Source organism: Podarcis tiliguerta, assembly GCF_965153285.1.
Source record: "Podarcis tiliguerta genome assembly, chromosome: 6".
Lineage (NCBI taxonomy): Eukaryota > Metazoa > Chordata > Lepidosauria > Squamata > Lacertidae > Podarcis > Podarcis tiliguerta.
The window spans coordinates 46,481,519-46,497,152 of NC_139539.1; the positions used below are offsets into that span (position 1 = coordinate 46,481,519).

Consider the following 15,634-nt stretch of genomic DNA (forward strand, 5'->3'; position numbering starts at 1 on the left):
GCTAGAAGGCAGATGTTCAGTCTGGCTACTAGTCAGGAGACTCTTGCTCCTAAATATACTACCCAGTACCGTACAAAGAAGGGCAGCTTAGAACTCTTTTTTCCTGCTGACTTTTTCTTCTTTAGTGAGAATCTTGGTTTTGTGTAGAGATTTTGTTTGTTTTCCACTTTCAAGGGTTGTGTTTTATCCTGCACCAATGCCCATGGCGGCAGAGTAGAGATGCTTACTCAGGGCAGGGACAAATAGGGAGTTCTTGACGTAGCTTTTATTTTTCGTGTGGCTGTTTAATGGAAGGTGTGCACTTGCCAATACCACTCTTACAACAGGAGAAGCTCAGTGACGTGTGGGATAAGAGGAACTTGCATACATAAATTTTAACCCACTTTTTAAAAAGCAGTTATGCCACCGCAAATTTTCCAGATGTGCCATGTCTCCCACACAACAGCAGCAAAACATGGGGAGAGGTTTTTTCCTATGTACGAAAAGGCCTTGAAATGGATCCCAGCTCAGCAAATTCATAATCGGAGCTGCTGATTCTGCAAAATTACAAACATTTTTGTTCTTCTTTCTGCCGCTAATCTGCTGCCTGGTGCTAGTCCATATCCTTTTCAGCTTTCTTAATCCTATTTGTGGAACACAATGTCTTTGAAGAACAACCTGTCATTTACTAGGGATTTGTGTAATGGTTAGAAGAATGGATGTTAGCTCACATAAGGAAACAGTAAACCTCTGCAGAAGGTTTTTGCGGTGTCTGAAAAATATACTCAGCTTGTGCTGGTGCTGTAAGTGTTTTAGGCTGGTTTATGTAGCTGTCTAGAGTGCATTGACCACATATACAACTGCAGTGTTTATGCATGACATGGGGGTTTCCACCCCTGCCATATATAGAGACTTGTGTCCATTTGTGTAACATGATGACAGCACTGATAAGACCAAAACTAGTGAAAAGCTGGCACTTTAAAAATCTAGCTTAATTTCAACCTAGAATGAAAAAAATAGTTGCCTGTGTCTTGTCTTCCTGTGCTAGTCTTCCAGAGTACCACCTTGGGGTACTAACAACATCTGATAAAGTAAAGCGGGTAAACATGCTCCACTATCTTACACACACTGTGTACTGACTTACAATTTTGATTAGATGCCTATTTTAACAACTTGGTTCTGTGTGGCTGTAAATTCTAAACCTTTAATTTTGACAACCAACCTCTTGCAAAGCTTGTCTTAAAAACTTGCTTATTATATCCTGCCTTCCTTCCAGCATGGACCCCAAGGCAACATATATGTGGTTCCCAGGCATAGCTGTCAACTTACAGATTTGAAAATAAGGGACCAGCAGCCTTGAAAATAAGGGATCAGCAGCCAAAATAAGGGATTTTAGACAACCAGCTGAAATATGAAGTTAAAAGGGACCAAATAATTTTGGAGAACAGCGCCAGTTTTTAGTCCATCGTTTCCAGAGGTTGCTGCTCAAGACACCAGCTGACGAAACACTGCAATTAAATAACTGCAAGCAGCAACCACTTTTCGCGCAAAACGAAGTCCAAGCTACGAAGATGCTGCTGCAGTTCTGTATCTTTTCTCTCGTGCTCCATCTGCAGCTCTCAGTTCCATCAGGCGGGGCGGGAGGAATAGCACCCAAAGTAAACCCGCAGATCAGACCATCTATGCTAGTCTACCACTACAAATCTATGGGAGAAGCGCTTTCGGTCCTTCCTCCTCTTTCCCCCTCTATGGTTAGCCCTTAGAACACCTGCCTGCGCCTCCGCCTCCTCCTCTCTCTGAACTGCTTTCTCTATGGTTGCCCTCGCTCTCCTCTCAAGGCTCCTCAGCAATTCATAGGCCACGCCAGGCTGCCCATCTCATCTGGGTTCTTTGGTGGCGCAGCCACAGTACGGCCTAGCGGTGGCGGCGGGCAAAGGGGAGGCCCCAGGCAGAGACGCTCAGTTCAGCGGCCACAAGGAGGATGGCGGCGGAAGGGCCCGAGGGTCCCACCAGTCCTGGTGGGGAGGGACTCCCGGGGGCCAAGGCTGGTGAGAGGAGGCCGGAGGGGGGCGGGCTGGGCAGCCAAGCAACACAGTTGGAGCCTCCCTGGCCGGCAGAGAGGGAGGGAGAGGAGCTGCTTCCTTTGAAACCCGGGAATTTAAGGGACATCATCAATAAGGGACAGCAGCGGGACACGGTGCTGGGATAAGGGAGTTTCCCGCCAAATAAGGGACGGTTGACAGCTATGTTCCCAGGTAGTCACCTATCCAGACACTGACCAAGTCCAGACCTGCTTTAGCATTGGGCATGCTGGGTAGGGTTAATGGGAGTTGTAGTCCAAAACACCTGGAGGGTGCCAGCTTGAGGCAGATGGGTCCTTATCTTATGTGAGTTTACAGAAGTAATGAAATAGTTGTAAAAACTGGGAAGCTCCATCTTACTGGTCCAGTTCCTGATAAATATAATGTATTTCAAGAATCTTTGTCTGTCTGTCTGTCCTTCACATGCTCCTACCCAGCTGAAGGCCACAGGATCCTGGCCCACAACTGTAAGTAACTATGTCTTTTATTTCTAAGTTATTTCGGATGCTAGGTGACTTAGAAGTTAGGTCATGCTAGGGAACTTACAAATTCTTTTCAGTAATTATATGGGCTGGAGGATGCTAGGAGGAGGCCAAATCTTCAGGTCAGATGGGTATTGTACTTTGGATGAAGAATTATACATCACCAAAGCGATGAATTCGTTTTAAGTTACTACCTTGAGTGTGTGCTTATCTTTTCCCACTACAGTAACTGTGTTTTGCTCCCCATTGCACTGAAAATATGAACCTCGATTAGATCACCAAATTAGCAAGTCTGGCATTGATCATCCCTGACCTGGAAGAATTTACAGCCAGGTCAAGTCAGAAGGAACCAGTGTGCTGCCTAGGTAAAACCATGCTGGGACCCAAGAGAACTATACTATACTATAATGTTGCTGCTTCCTCTGTAGGCTCAAGGGGTACAGACCAGGAGGCTCCTGGTATGAATCCCCAACTGATCCCAACACCCCTGGGCCAACTCTCCCAAATGCTGTCTGCTGATCAGCACTAATTATGTCAAACACAGTTATGGGTGGCACAACCAAATCACACTCTAGAAAAGTTGTTGGAGCTTCAGACTTCAAACTGGAAGTCTGCTGCTGATACACACACACATGAATCTGTTCCAGCTTCTACACTCCTTGGTTCTGCTGCTGAAATGAATGGAATTCAGCAGTTTCCAGCTGATGTCAATGCCTCTGAAGGCATCTCAATCAGCCAAATTCCACTGTTCTGGTCTAGTTCAGTTGTATCAGGCGACTGCAAGTCCACAGCTGAATTGCACTCTGAGAATAACTTGGTCACGTTCCTTGTGAAGTGCTTGCTGTTTTTTCTCCCAACAAAAGTCAGAGCAGGTGGCTGAAGTCTTAGGGCATATCTAGGTTGCCCTGTCTGTGTACCCCATGAGAAAATGCTCTTGCAGGTATCCACAAGGTATGTGATATGAATCAGACACCGAAAATGAAGTTTTTTGCTGAGCTGACCACATCCTGAGTGGTTGGCAGAGTAGGCAGTAGGAAATTTTTGTCTCGGGCCATCTGAACACTGCTGGTATGGGCAAAGCCACAATTTAAATAAAATATAAAACGGTAGACTATGTACCAGTTTGCCTGTAAACATCCTGTAACATTCATGCAATAGCAATGGAACATCAGGAGGAAGAATAAGAGACTTGTATCCTCATTGCAAGACGGTGAGTTCTGGGGGCTTTCTTCTTATAGCTTGTTCTGGCTGTTGGTTCTTCAGCTTATGCATTGCAGTTAGAATCATAGAGTTAAGGCCCATTCTCTCAACAACTTTGACATATGGTGGTTATGAGAAAAAGCCAGTACACACAGCTGGTGATTTTCAGCATTGTGCTAGGCAGCCCATTGGGTGCATCTGCCACCATGTGCTAATTTTTTAATTTTTTTATTGCAAACCCTATTTAGAGAGAAGGATGACTTGTTTGAGTCCTTAAGGCATGGGACTTTTGTGCCGTTAGGATTAGCACTGCCTGGCTGTGCAATGCCTTCTGCACTCCTATGGCTGCTCAACCTGCACGTCTGCAGATCGGCACCATAAGTCTCTAGTGCTTTTCACTCCAAGACAACTCCATCCTGTAAAAGCAGGAGTAACTGTGGGAAGCAGGAGACTTCTTTGCCATATATATTTGTTTATTTATTATATATATATATATATATATATATATGTGTGTGTGTGTGTGTACCACTGTATCATAAAAATACACCACGGCAGTTTACAACAATATAAAAACATAAAACCAAGCAATAAAATCACAAAAAGTTAAAAAAACCAGTTAAAAGCAAAAAGTGATTAAAAACAAACATCAATAGACCATTGTGGGATGTGTAACTCTTAATTGCCTGCATACTGCAAACTCACCTGCAAAAAACAACATCCCCAAATGAAATGTTACCGCAAGTGGTGTGAGGAGCTGCTCTTTGTTGTGGGGTTGGGGAGAGAATGGGAGTCATGTACAGAGTCCCACTGGGCTGTTAGTCGTGCAGTCCTCTAGACTGTGCCCACTCTAGTTTCATCTTTCCACTCCTATCAACCGATATGGAAACCCTTTTTTTGCTTAATTCTGCCTTCTTTGAGAACCTGTAACTTGAAAAATTGCTTGCAATACTTAAATGACTAGTTAGGCCACTAAAAGCAATCACCATGCTTCCTCTGCATTTCTTGGGACATAAAATTTCTGGGCTGGCAAACTCTGTGGAGGTCGTATTCTCAGTGTGTGTGTGTGGGGGGGGGTCCTTTCAATACATGTATGACTGGCTCCATCAGTTCAAGCTTTTAACAAAGTTTTAAAAACTCATTTGCTTTCTGTGGCTTTTAATTGAAGGTTTTACCATATATATGCTACTGCTGGAGTTTTTTGTTGGTTGCTGTTGAATAGCATTGTACCAGTCTTATTGATTGTAATTTGAATTATAAGTCAGTGTTTATTGATAAAATTGTATGTTGTTAACTGCCTTGGAACAGCTATAATCTTAAAATACTTCAGTATTTGGGACATATCCACATCTTGCATTGGCTTACTGTTTTAGCACTGAAAAGGAAGCAAGCATCAAAAGAATGATACCCTACTCTATTGCACCAAACATTAAGAATTGGTTGGAAATATTGAATTTTATTTTAAATTGGATCAGCACAAAGGTTGCTGACTCCACCCAGTTTTTTAGCTGTCTCTAGCCAGATGCCCCCGAGGAGCTCATAGGGAAGGCATGATAGAGATGCATGATATGTGCAGCAAACAAAGATATACTAGGTCTGATTAGGGAGGCTCCATTTTTTTTGCTGCTATTGATAATAACTATTAGTAAAAAATAAAATTCTTGTTCTCAAATAATTTTTCTAAACCCTTAAAACTAATCTATGGTAATGGCAGTACTGTAGTTATATCTGTGGCAATGAATTATATATCATGCAGCAATAAACTATGTGCAATGAAGTTCTTTCTTTTCCTTGCCCTGACTTAGTGCCAATCAGTTTCAGTAGATGACCCTGAATTATACTGTTCTTGTGATGAAGAATTTCTCCCAACCCACACTTTCCATGTTAAAATGGGAAGAATCATTTGATTCCAATCTAGATTAGTTTCATCTGATTTATAGCACAATCCTGTGCATATGTTTACTCAGAATAAAGTTCCTCTTATGTTCACCTCGTAAGTGTCTTTAGGATTGCAGCCCTGAATTATTTTTTCTGGATTCTGCTGAAACTTCCAGTTTGAGATCCAAAATCCCTTTTCACATTCTAATTCCACAGCAGCGTGAAAGAGAGCCCTCCATACATGCATAGAAAGAGTTGACACTGCTCAGGATACCTCTAGGCAAGGGTCTCCAGTATGCTATTGCAATAATGCAGGTAAATGCATTTTCAGCTGTTATAACATACCAGCAGTCTCTGTGCATGTGGATTGACACTTTAAAAAACTTGGCATGTTTTTGCATTGTGTATATTATGTGCCAGATTCCCTGTGGCATCAAAACTGGTTCCGTGATTCCCATGTAGAATAGTGGGGGAATAACGCTAGAATCTACATAATTGCAAAACAATGGGCACAGATCACATCCCTTCCCTCTCCACATGCACACTGCATCAGAATCTGAGTCTTTCTCATGGTGCCACTAGGGGACACCCTAATCCTTAAGGTACTGCAGGGTGCCTGTCTGTTAGCTGCTACTTCAACATCACATGTTCTTCTTTCTGAAAGAATACACACAGAGATCCTAGGTTACCAGCCAGCATAATTCTGAAAACCTGGGTTTTGTCAGACACGAATTTTACAATCCGCTTCAGGTTAAGATTTTAGCAGTTATGCATTACAGACCCACAACATATTAAAACTGTGATGTTTGAACAAGAGAGAATTACTTCTGAGTAAACATGCATAGCATTGGACTTTAAAGCTGCCATCCTAAACACACAATGCAATTCAGAAGGAAGCCCCACTTTTGTGTGTGTTGTTTAAAAGCTTACTCATTGTAGAAAGACTATGCAAGGTGCAGGGACCACACAGAGGTCTTTAGCAAGTACTGATCAAAACAGCAATTTGAGACATGTCTAGTAAAGTGTTGCATGCTCACCTAGGAGTAGCACAGTAGGCATTACTCCTGGGTAAACATACATTGGATTGGGCTGTAAGGCTGCTGCAATCAACACACTGAATTAAGAGAAAGTTCATTTCAATTCAGTGGGAATTACTTCTGAACAGACTTGCATAGGATGATGGTTGCATATTTCTGACCATTCTGAGCCCACAAATAGGCTGCACCCAATCAGACCAAATGCTTATTTTTTCCGCTGGGTGTGCAACCTGACCGCCTAAAGCTGTGGTGGATGAGGGGGAGCCTGTGCAGTTATTTGCAGCTCACTGTGACCGCAATACATCCCACCTCAGCACATAATGCTCTCTTGAGAAAACAGGGTTATGAGCAGGTTCAGCTCAAGGCATCATCCCTGGGTGCTTATATACAGTATTATATATCCCTGGCTGTTTATATTTTCTGGTCACCTCCAAGTTGGTCAGTATTTTGTGGGAGAGAGTCAAGTGCAAATGTAGGTTTGTAGGATTAAGGTATTCTTGTCCTAGCACCTCAAACCCACTTAAAAAAACAGCAATGGGTTTTTTGCAGTTAGGGAAGCAACAGGGAAACCCACTGAGAAATGTCAGATGAATGAATGATTAATGGGAAGATGTATAACTGCCACACAAATACAACCTCCCAGCAAACAAATCAGAACAAATGCCAAATAAAGACCAGATGTAATCTAAACTCCACATAAGTTTTGTGTAAGCAAATCAAGGGGAATACTCAGTAGACAAGTCCTCTGGAGGACCTTCTGTCATTTGATGCTGCTGGTATATCGCTAACATGAATGAATGTTGCCCTTTTAGAACTGAGAAACTGCAGAATTGTAAACCTGATGAAGTAATCCAAATACAGGATAACTGCCAAATAATTTTTTTTTGTGGTCCGTGTTGATTTCTTGGTTTCTTTCTGCCTGTTCCAAGTACAATTCTAGACCTATTCACAGGCCAGCTCTACCATTGGGCAGGGTGAGATGGTTCAGGTGCTGCAGGGCAAAGAGCAGTGGTAGGACGACGTTGGAGGACAGAGTGGCATGTGCCACATGGCCCATCCTATTTTTTCCCTAAAGTAATCCTAATTTCATCTAAATTAGCCTGCTACTCTCAGGTGTGGTGGGAGATGCTGCCCTATCACCAGTGTTGGCATAAGATTCAGCTGGCAGTCTGGTTACCTTCTGTGCACAGAAGTGGGTGCCATCCTGTCTTTTGCTTCAGGCAGGAAAAGGTGTTGTGCCAGCCCTGCCCAGAGCTGTCTTTCCCATTGGTCTTAGTGGTTCGTTGTGCCAGGGCGCTGGCCTCTCAGGGGCGCCCTAGTGAGTGGAGGAGCTGTGCGGCTATGCCGGCAGCCTTCCCTTTCCCTGCATGCTCGCCAGCTGCGCCCCACCAACTATATGGCTGGCGGGTGCGCAGCTTCCCTCCCAAGCCTCTGCATCTGCTAAAGATGGCCCTGCTCCCGGTCATTGTCCTCCTCCTGCTTCCTGGCGAAAGGCAGCGCACAGCCTTCCCAGGCTGCCTTCTCGGACACCCAGGTGCTGGAGAGTTTGTCCGCCAGCACCTTTTCCTGCTTGATCATCGCCACCACGCTGGGGATCAGGGTGGTGGGGGAGGCAGAGGACATTTTCTATCGCGCCCTCCCTTGTTTTGGAGTTGCTTGGGGGGGGCACCAGATGGATCTTTGCACCACGGTGCCAGATATGCTTAAGACGGCCCTGGCTTCACCTCTGTCACATCACCATTACATCCTGCATTGGGGCCCAACTTCTGTGTCAGGACCTTTGCTCATGTGGGATTCCTGCATGATTTACTAACATGAGTATAGAAGCCCCCTGCTGCAGAAGTCCAACCCCTAATGTGTGGAGGGCAGCAAACCTGATAACACAGAGGGGGCAGAGAGTGGCTGTCTAAGGGCAAGCAAGTAGTTACAAATACAGTGGTACCTCAGGTTACAGACGCTTCAGGTTACAGACTCCGCTAACCCAGAAATATTACCTCGGGTTAAGAACTTTGCTTCAGGATGAGAACAGAAATTGTGCTCCAGCGGCGTGGTGGTGGCAGGAGGCCCCATTAGCTAAAGTGGTACTTCAGTGGTAAGAACAGTTTCATGTTAAGAACGGACCTCCAGAACGAATTAAGTTCTTAACCTGAGGTACCACTGTAGTGCCTTCTCTATGATGGCACAGCCCATGGAGTCTGCTTCCTATTTAAATTCACCAAGCCTTGATGTTTTTTGGGTTTAGGGATTTGGCCCAAATCTGAGTTTTTAGGAAGGCCTTCAGCTGGAAAGCATTTCTCCACTTATTATGAATATGTTAGAATTATTTTCCTTTTTCTTTACCTTTGCTTCGTTTTTCCTTGGTGTTGAGTTGTTTGTTAGTTTTGTCAATTTTGGATTTCTGTTCTTACGATTTTGCTATTTTCTGATGGTTGTCAATGTATTTTGTGGGGTTTTATTTTATCGCAAGAAGCTTAGAATTTCTCTTTTGGGGGGATAAAAAGCAGGATGTAAGTTTTAGATGAATATCATTATTACTATTTTAGCAAACTTCTGAAACTTGAGACTGGGCTCATTCATACCTTGGCATCTCATGGAATAATGCTGCCTGTTCTTGCAGATGCTCAAAACCAGAAGATAATAAATTAGGCTTCAGCCAGGGCGGCAGTATCTCAGGAGCTTTGTTTATTCAGAGACCCTGGTCATATCTTCCCTAAAAAAAAAAAATCTCTTTCTGAGAAATTGCTGGTGAACTAAGCCTTGAATGTGTTCTAAACAGTGCTTTTTCTGGGGGGACGCGCCTTAGACATTTTGTGAATCTTTATACTTTTGTTCATTTACTGTATTTATTTTCCCCGATTTGAACTATAAAATGCTGATTTTCTTGAGTCAAAATGAGAGTACCCCCTAAACATTTTTTTTAAAAAGAAAACAAACATTGGTTCTAAAAGTATGGTGTTGTGGATGTGCCCCCTGGGCTTTGAGATTTTGAAGGCAGGACATGTCCCCGCGCAGAAGCAGCATCTCCATTCTTTTTCCCCAGGCTGTTTCCTGTCCGATATATCAAAGCGCCCACGCTGCTGCGCGCTAGCTGGGCGGCGGAGGCGTAGCGGCTTCATCCCCGCGGAGCCTTTCGACGCGCGGTTTTACAGAGAGGTTTTTGCTCCAAGTGCTGTTTTATCCTTCAGGAGGCACGGAGAGCAGAAAAACGTGCCATGATGATAAGCGGCCAGGGTTTTTCTCCTCGAAATTGTTCGTTTCTTTTTTTAAAAAAAAGCAACCCTATCCATATTTGAGTGTTTTCTAATTCTCTTTTGGGTTTCCCCCCTCGCCGTCCCGTTAAAGATCTGTGCTGCTCCTAAATTTAAGGCGGGTGGCCGTGTTTGTTATAGAAAAAAACAAGAGGGTCTTCGAGCGTATATTCTCTTTGTTGTTGTAGTGGGATCATCGCTACCAGAAAAGCCACAGAGGTTGAAAAGTGCGTGGGTTTTTGTTTGTTTGAGTGGGGGAAGGTGTGCTTTAGGTTTTTTAAGGGAAAATATTTTATATTAATGTTACTATCCTGAACATACCTGCTCTGAAGTAAGTTTCCTTAACTTTTAAGTAAGCATGCTTAGCAATGCAGCTTTATTTTAATGCAAACAACAAAGCTGAAATTGATTGTTGCATACAGTAATAGATTTTCGATGGATCATTGCACTGCATTCAACAAGCAGTGATTTGGGCTAATTCTTTTCTCTAAGTGCATTTAGCCTCAGAGCTAAATGCTAAGAACCTAAGTTTCAGCAAACCTTATGATAAACCTGTTTTAAAAAAAAATCAAAGTCTCTGTGAAAGTCTGTGTTTCATAATTAGTCAGTGCAGGTCTAAGAATCGGCATTTCTCCCACACCCCAGCCCAGTCATTTCTATTTCTTTTTTGGCAATAGAAACTTGCTGTGTGTTTTTTTAAGCCTGGCTGCAGCCACACAGTACATTTAAAGCATATCTGCCCCTCCAAAATCCTGGGAACTGCAGTTTGTTAAAGCTGCTGGGAATTGTGCCAGAGTTGAAGAGCTTCCCCCCCTTATATTTACAAAACTTGTTTTATTTTTAAAGTCTGTTAGGAAAAGGGATAGCGTAACGTGAGTGGAGTTACACCATAACATGAAATGAGTTATCTCATATAAGGCCTGTACAGCTCAGGACCAGGCAAGGTGAGAGACTACCTTATTATGGTATCCCTTATATACCCAGTAAGTCAGTGAGGTCTGCGGCAGAGCTTCTGCAGGTTCAAAAGATGTCAGAGGTCTGTTCCATGGTAACTGGAAGCAGCAAATTTGGTGCAGCTGCCTCTGTTCTTCAGAATAGTATGAGATATGTCAGGCACCTATTCTCTGCACTTTCTGGAAACAACTGAAGACCTTTTTGTCTGATAGGCTTTCCCAGCTAGATGAATGGGTCTCTGGCATGAGTGCCTATTTTGTAATGTATTGTTTCTTAAATATATCTGTGGTGCTTTTAAAACGCTTTTTGCTGTTTTAATTGTACATCACATTGAGATGCTTGTATATGGTGATGAATAACAACAAGAATATTAAATACATTTCAAGCACATCCCCTCAAAGAATCCTGAGAACTGTAGTTTACCCCACACAGAGCTATAATTCCCAGCACCCTTTAACTACAGTTCCCAGGATTCTTCAGGTGGGGGGAGCTTTGAATATACTTTAAAGGTACATTAAAGGTATATAGCTTAAGAATTAAATATGTGCCCCTGTTTCAATAGGAAATAGGTGTATGCGTATTATGTGTGAAGAACATGTAATTGCATGTGGGACTAGCCTTGCCCACTCTTGAAATGTGACCCCCAGCAGCTGTCCACTGTGGTAATATTGTCCTCAACCTCAAAAACACTCACCCTTGCGTTATGGCTTCAAGCTGGCCAGTCTCCCCACCCCACCCCATTTTCCTTTTAGTTGACACCTTCAACATTTCATGACTTAGCTGCTCTCAGCCATAGACTTGAATTATGTGAAAGGTAGTCTTGAATTTATTGTTGTGTGAAGAGTTTTCCTGCTTTTGGTTAAGGAACAAGGTCACACAAATTTGCAGAGTTATATATTTTTAAAACAAAATTAAGAAAGCTTACTGTAAGAAACCCAGACTTCAGGGGAACAAAACTGTTTGAAAAATTAAATTAGAACAGCTTCATCATGGTAACAGGACATTTAAAACAAAACAAAATAAAATGCATAGTTTTTGTTTAGTTAAACATACAATGTTTATTGCTTTTTTGGCAGGTGGTTTTTCACATTATTGCTTCAAATAATATTTGCTATAGAATTACACAACAACTTTTTTCATCTTCCTTCTCTATTCATTTAAGCATATTTTCAATCAAGGATCAACAGCTGTTCATCAAACTAGTAAAAGCTACATGAAATCTAGATATGGGGAGATAAGCAGATGGCAAGCAACTGTACATACAGCTAAAAGCATTCACTTTTCACCAGCATATATTACTGTAATTGCAACTATTTAAATATATAATACCACCACTTTAGACAGCTGAAATCATTTTATGAAGTCTTACATAGGTTAAATCTGCCTTCTTATTGTGCAGTAGCAATTGGTGGGCAATTTACATAAGTGGGAGTTGATTTTATGCATTTGATATACATGTTTGGATAACTGAATTCTACCTCCTTGATATTACTGTGATTTACATGAAATGGTCAGAATCTTTATACCCATTCCTTTGGCATACTTAGTACAGGCTTCTAACTCATCTCCCTGCGCTCCTTTCCCCAACTAGCATAGCCCAGAAATCTTGCTGGCTTTTCACAGCAGTCCAGCCAACATTATACCACTTTTGGAGGCTTACAAACCTACCCCATTGCTCTCTGGGTCTCCTACCCGAGCTGATGTTGCTGGTGTGGGCTTCTTCCTGCTGGCAAATAGGAGGCTCGTGTCTGTGGATGAAAAGGACAGGGCTGAACTTTGCACATTTTCCCTTTTGCTGCAGAAAGCAGGGAAATGCTTCAGGGCCTGCTGTCGGAATTGCTGATCCATAAAGACATAGATGATAGGGTTAACACAGCTGTTTGCGAATGCCAGGCAAGCACTGATGGTCAGCCCCCACGTGAGAGCCATCATTGCTGAGCAGCGGAGATGGATGTCCTGGGCCATGGTGAAGACGAAGAATGCCTTTAACACGTTGAAGGGCAGCCAAGAACAGATGAATGCTCCAACGATGGCAAAGATGATCTTGAGGGCATTGTTTCTCCTCTTGCCTAGGTGGACATGGCTCCGAAGCTTGGAGAAGATAGAGCAGTAGCAGAACAAGATTACTCCCAAAGGCAGGAGGAAGGTCAAGATGAGCATGATCAAGCTGAAGGTGGGGGAGGGCTCGTCATGGCACAAATACTTGTCATCCACCGGGTTCAACTTTCTGTAGAATAGAGATGGCATCCCCAGCAGAAGGGAGAACACCCAGATGCAACCACAGCTCATAGCTATGCTCTTCTTGGTGCTGATGGTCCTGGAATCCCACTGCTTGGTCATCACGAGGAAGCGTTCCACACTCATGCCCATCAGGAACAAGATGCTAGAGCAACGGTTCACAGTGATGGCGTAGCTACTCAACTTGCATAGCCCCTCGCCAAAGCACCAGTAACCGAGGGCTTTTGATACAGCCCAGAAAGGCAGGGTGCATACGAAGACCAGGTCAGCCACGGCCAGGTTGAGGACAAAGGTGTCCACGAGCCTCTTCCGGCCTTCCTTTCGTGCCATCAACAGGATCACAAAGAGGTTCCCGAAGAAACCAATGAGGAAAGTAATGTAGTAGACGGTGGGGATAAAGATATAGGCAAATGGCAGTTCTTGCAGGTGGCAAGTGTCATAATTCACCAGGTCACCATAATTGTCTATAGCGGATGACTCATAATCTCCGCTCCAGGTTTCAGTCATCGATGATCCAGTCACCATCTGAGCAGGTTCCATCTCTTGTCAAGGACCAACCAAAGAGTGTTAAGTTGCTGCTATTGCATAGGCTGGCCAAAGCACTATGATCTGTAACAGGCTGGGTGTCTTTCTTTTTTAAAAAAAAAAATGGAGAAGTTGTTTTCTTGTTGGTTTTAACGATCTGTGGTGACTTCCTTTTGTTTTCAAGAAGAGTTAAAGGGTGGGGCCAAGCTAGAAGGTATCAGATCAACCTAATTTTGGAAACCCAAGATTGCAGAAAGTGGGTATTGGCATTCCTGGGTGTGGTCAGGGGCACATACGCAATCAGTGGTGTGGAGTGTGCCACGATGTGCAAACTCAATGACAACTTCTTTTCTCGTTGCAGAATTTTGATTTTATTTTTTTAAGTGCGATGAATCACTGGCCATAAACATGCACAAAACTTTTAGATGGAGATGTTAGTATCTATAATGGATTTGAATATATAGTTTTATATATGTTTTTATTAAATAGCATTGTTTTCAGGATGCCTCATGTGAAGTGATTCTTAAACAAAATGATCATCATATACAAAATTGTTTGTCTTCACACAGAGTATAATGTCAAGCTCTGCTCTTTGACACTACTGCTGTATTTGCAATAGGGTTTCCACCTGAGCTCTCAAATCTATTAAACTGCTAGTGTTAAATTAGGTGCCAGGCAAAAACCCAAGCTTTTGGCTTATTAAACAACTGATGGCTTTTTAAAGTGTATGAGGGTGAATGTATTGCTTTTCTTTGTTACTGGGGTATGTGCTTTGTGTTTTTATATTGTCAACCGCCCTGTGATCTTCAGAGGACGGGCGGTATAGAAAGAAGAAGAAGAAGAAAACAAGTGTTGCCTGAAATCACCAGAAGAAAATGCCCTTCTTAAACCTTATGTTTTCCCACAAATCCTTCATGTTTCCTCTCCTGCTTCCTGCTCATTATGTTAAAATAAGGCCCTGGACATCTGTCCCCAAATCCTGCCTTGATGGCACCACTGGATGTGGGACACAGGTCTGAGGCTGACTGCCCATTGGGAAGATCAGGTTTCTTCCCATAGTACTATGGGAGGATTGAAAGAGCATCTTTAACGAATGCAAACATTTCTGAGAGGCTGGTTTGTTTTCCTTTTAAGGTACTGGAGAGCCAACAACTCAAAAGCATTTAAGTTCACCAGATTGCTTTTCTGTGGTGTTTGAATTTAGCGTCAACAAAACTAAAGCTATCAGCTTCAAGGAAGGGGCACTCCAGTTTCAGCTGCCACGGCAAAACTGCAGGTACCCTATTAAAAGTGAATCCCAATGAATCTGCTTGTTAGTGTATTTTAATGCCCTAGGAAAGGAATAACCGAAGGCTGACTCTGCACTGAGAAAAGAAGATTTACATATACTTCATATATGTATACTACATATCCAGACTGTTACATGGGTGTTTTTTAAAAAAATAATAAAATCACCAAACAGAATATACTGGTACTTAAGATGAGGAAAGAAGCACTGGGCAAGGCAACATCGGCTGTTTGGCCCACATTCCTGCCCATTCAGATACCTAACCACTGAAGCCCACCGCTCATTATGGTTCTGTGGGGCTAAGGTTGGCTAACACATCTGCTCTGCTTCAGGACAGGCACTTCCTTTGGTTATTTCCACAACTAAAGCTGGGAAATCTCTCTTCTCCCCACCTGTGTGTGACCTCACTGTACATGATTTAAGTGCAATATAGGTGTTCACTGTGCCTCCTATACATGAGCATACCCTTTGCCCCACCCCAGATATTAGATCCTTGGATAGATGTTTTTTTTCTGAGCTCATCTAGAAGTATGGTGGTCATTTACACATTGCCAAAGTGGATGAAATTTGTCACCCACACACCAAAAGGACAAAGATAGATTTGCATGTGCTAATTTGTATTCCCTTTTGAGAAGGACCTTAGCTTAGTGGTAGAGCAGCTGATTTGCATGCAGAAGGGCCAAGGTCCAATCCTTGACATCTCTCCAGGTAGGCCTGGTAAAGATTG

General features: G+C 43.0%; 1 protein-coding gene across 1 annotated transcript; it reads right to left on the bottom strand.

The window, feature by feature from the left end:
- Positions 1-10,181: 10,181 nt before the first annotated feature.
- GPR25 (G protein-coupled receptor 25) lies at positions 10,182-15,500 on the bottom strand. The gene has a single exon (XM_083445863.1). It carries the CDS (start codon positions 13,632-13,634, stop codon positions 12,513-12,515), a length of 1,122 nt encoding a protein of 373 aa, XP_083301989.1. The 5' UTR covers positions 13,635-15,500; the 3' UTR covers positions 10,182-12,512.
- Between the last annotated feature and the right edge of the window lie 134 nt (positions 15,501-15,634).

Coding starts and splice junctions, on each gene's coding strand:
- GPR25 (XM_083445863.1), bottom strand. CDS start 13,634: ATGGAACCTGCTCAGATGGTGACTGGATCATCGATGACTGAAACCTGG.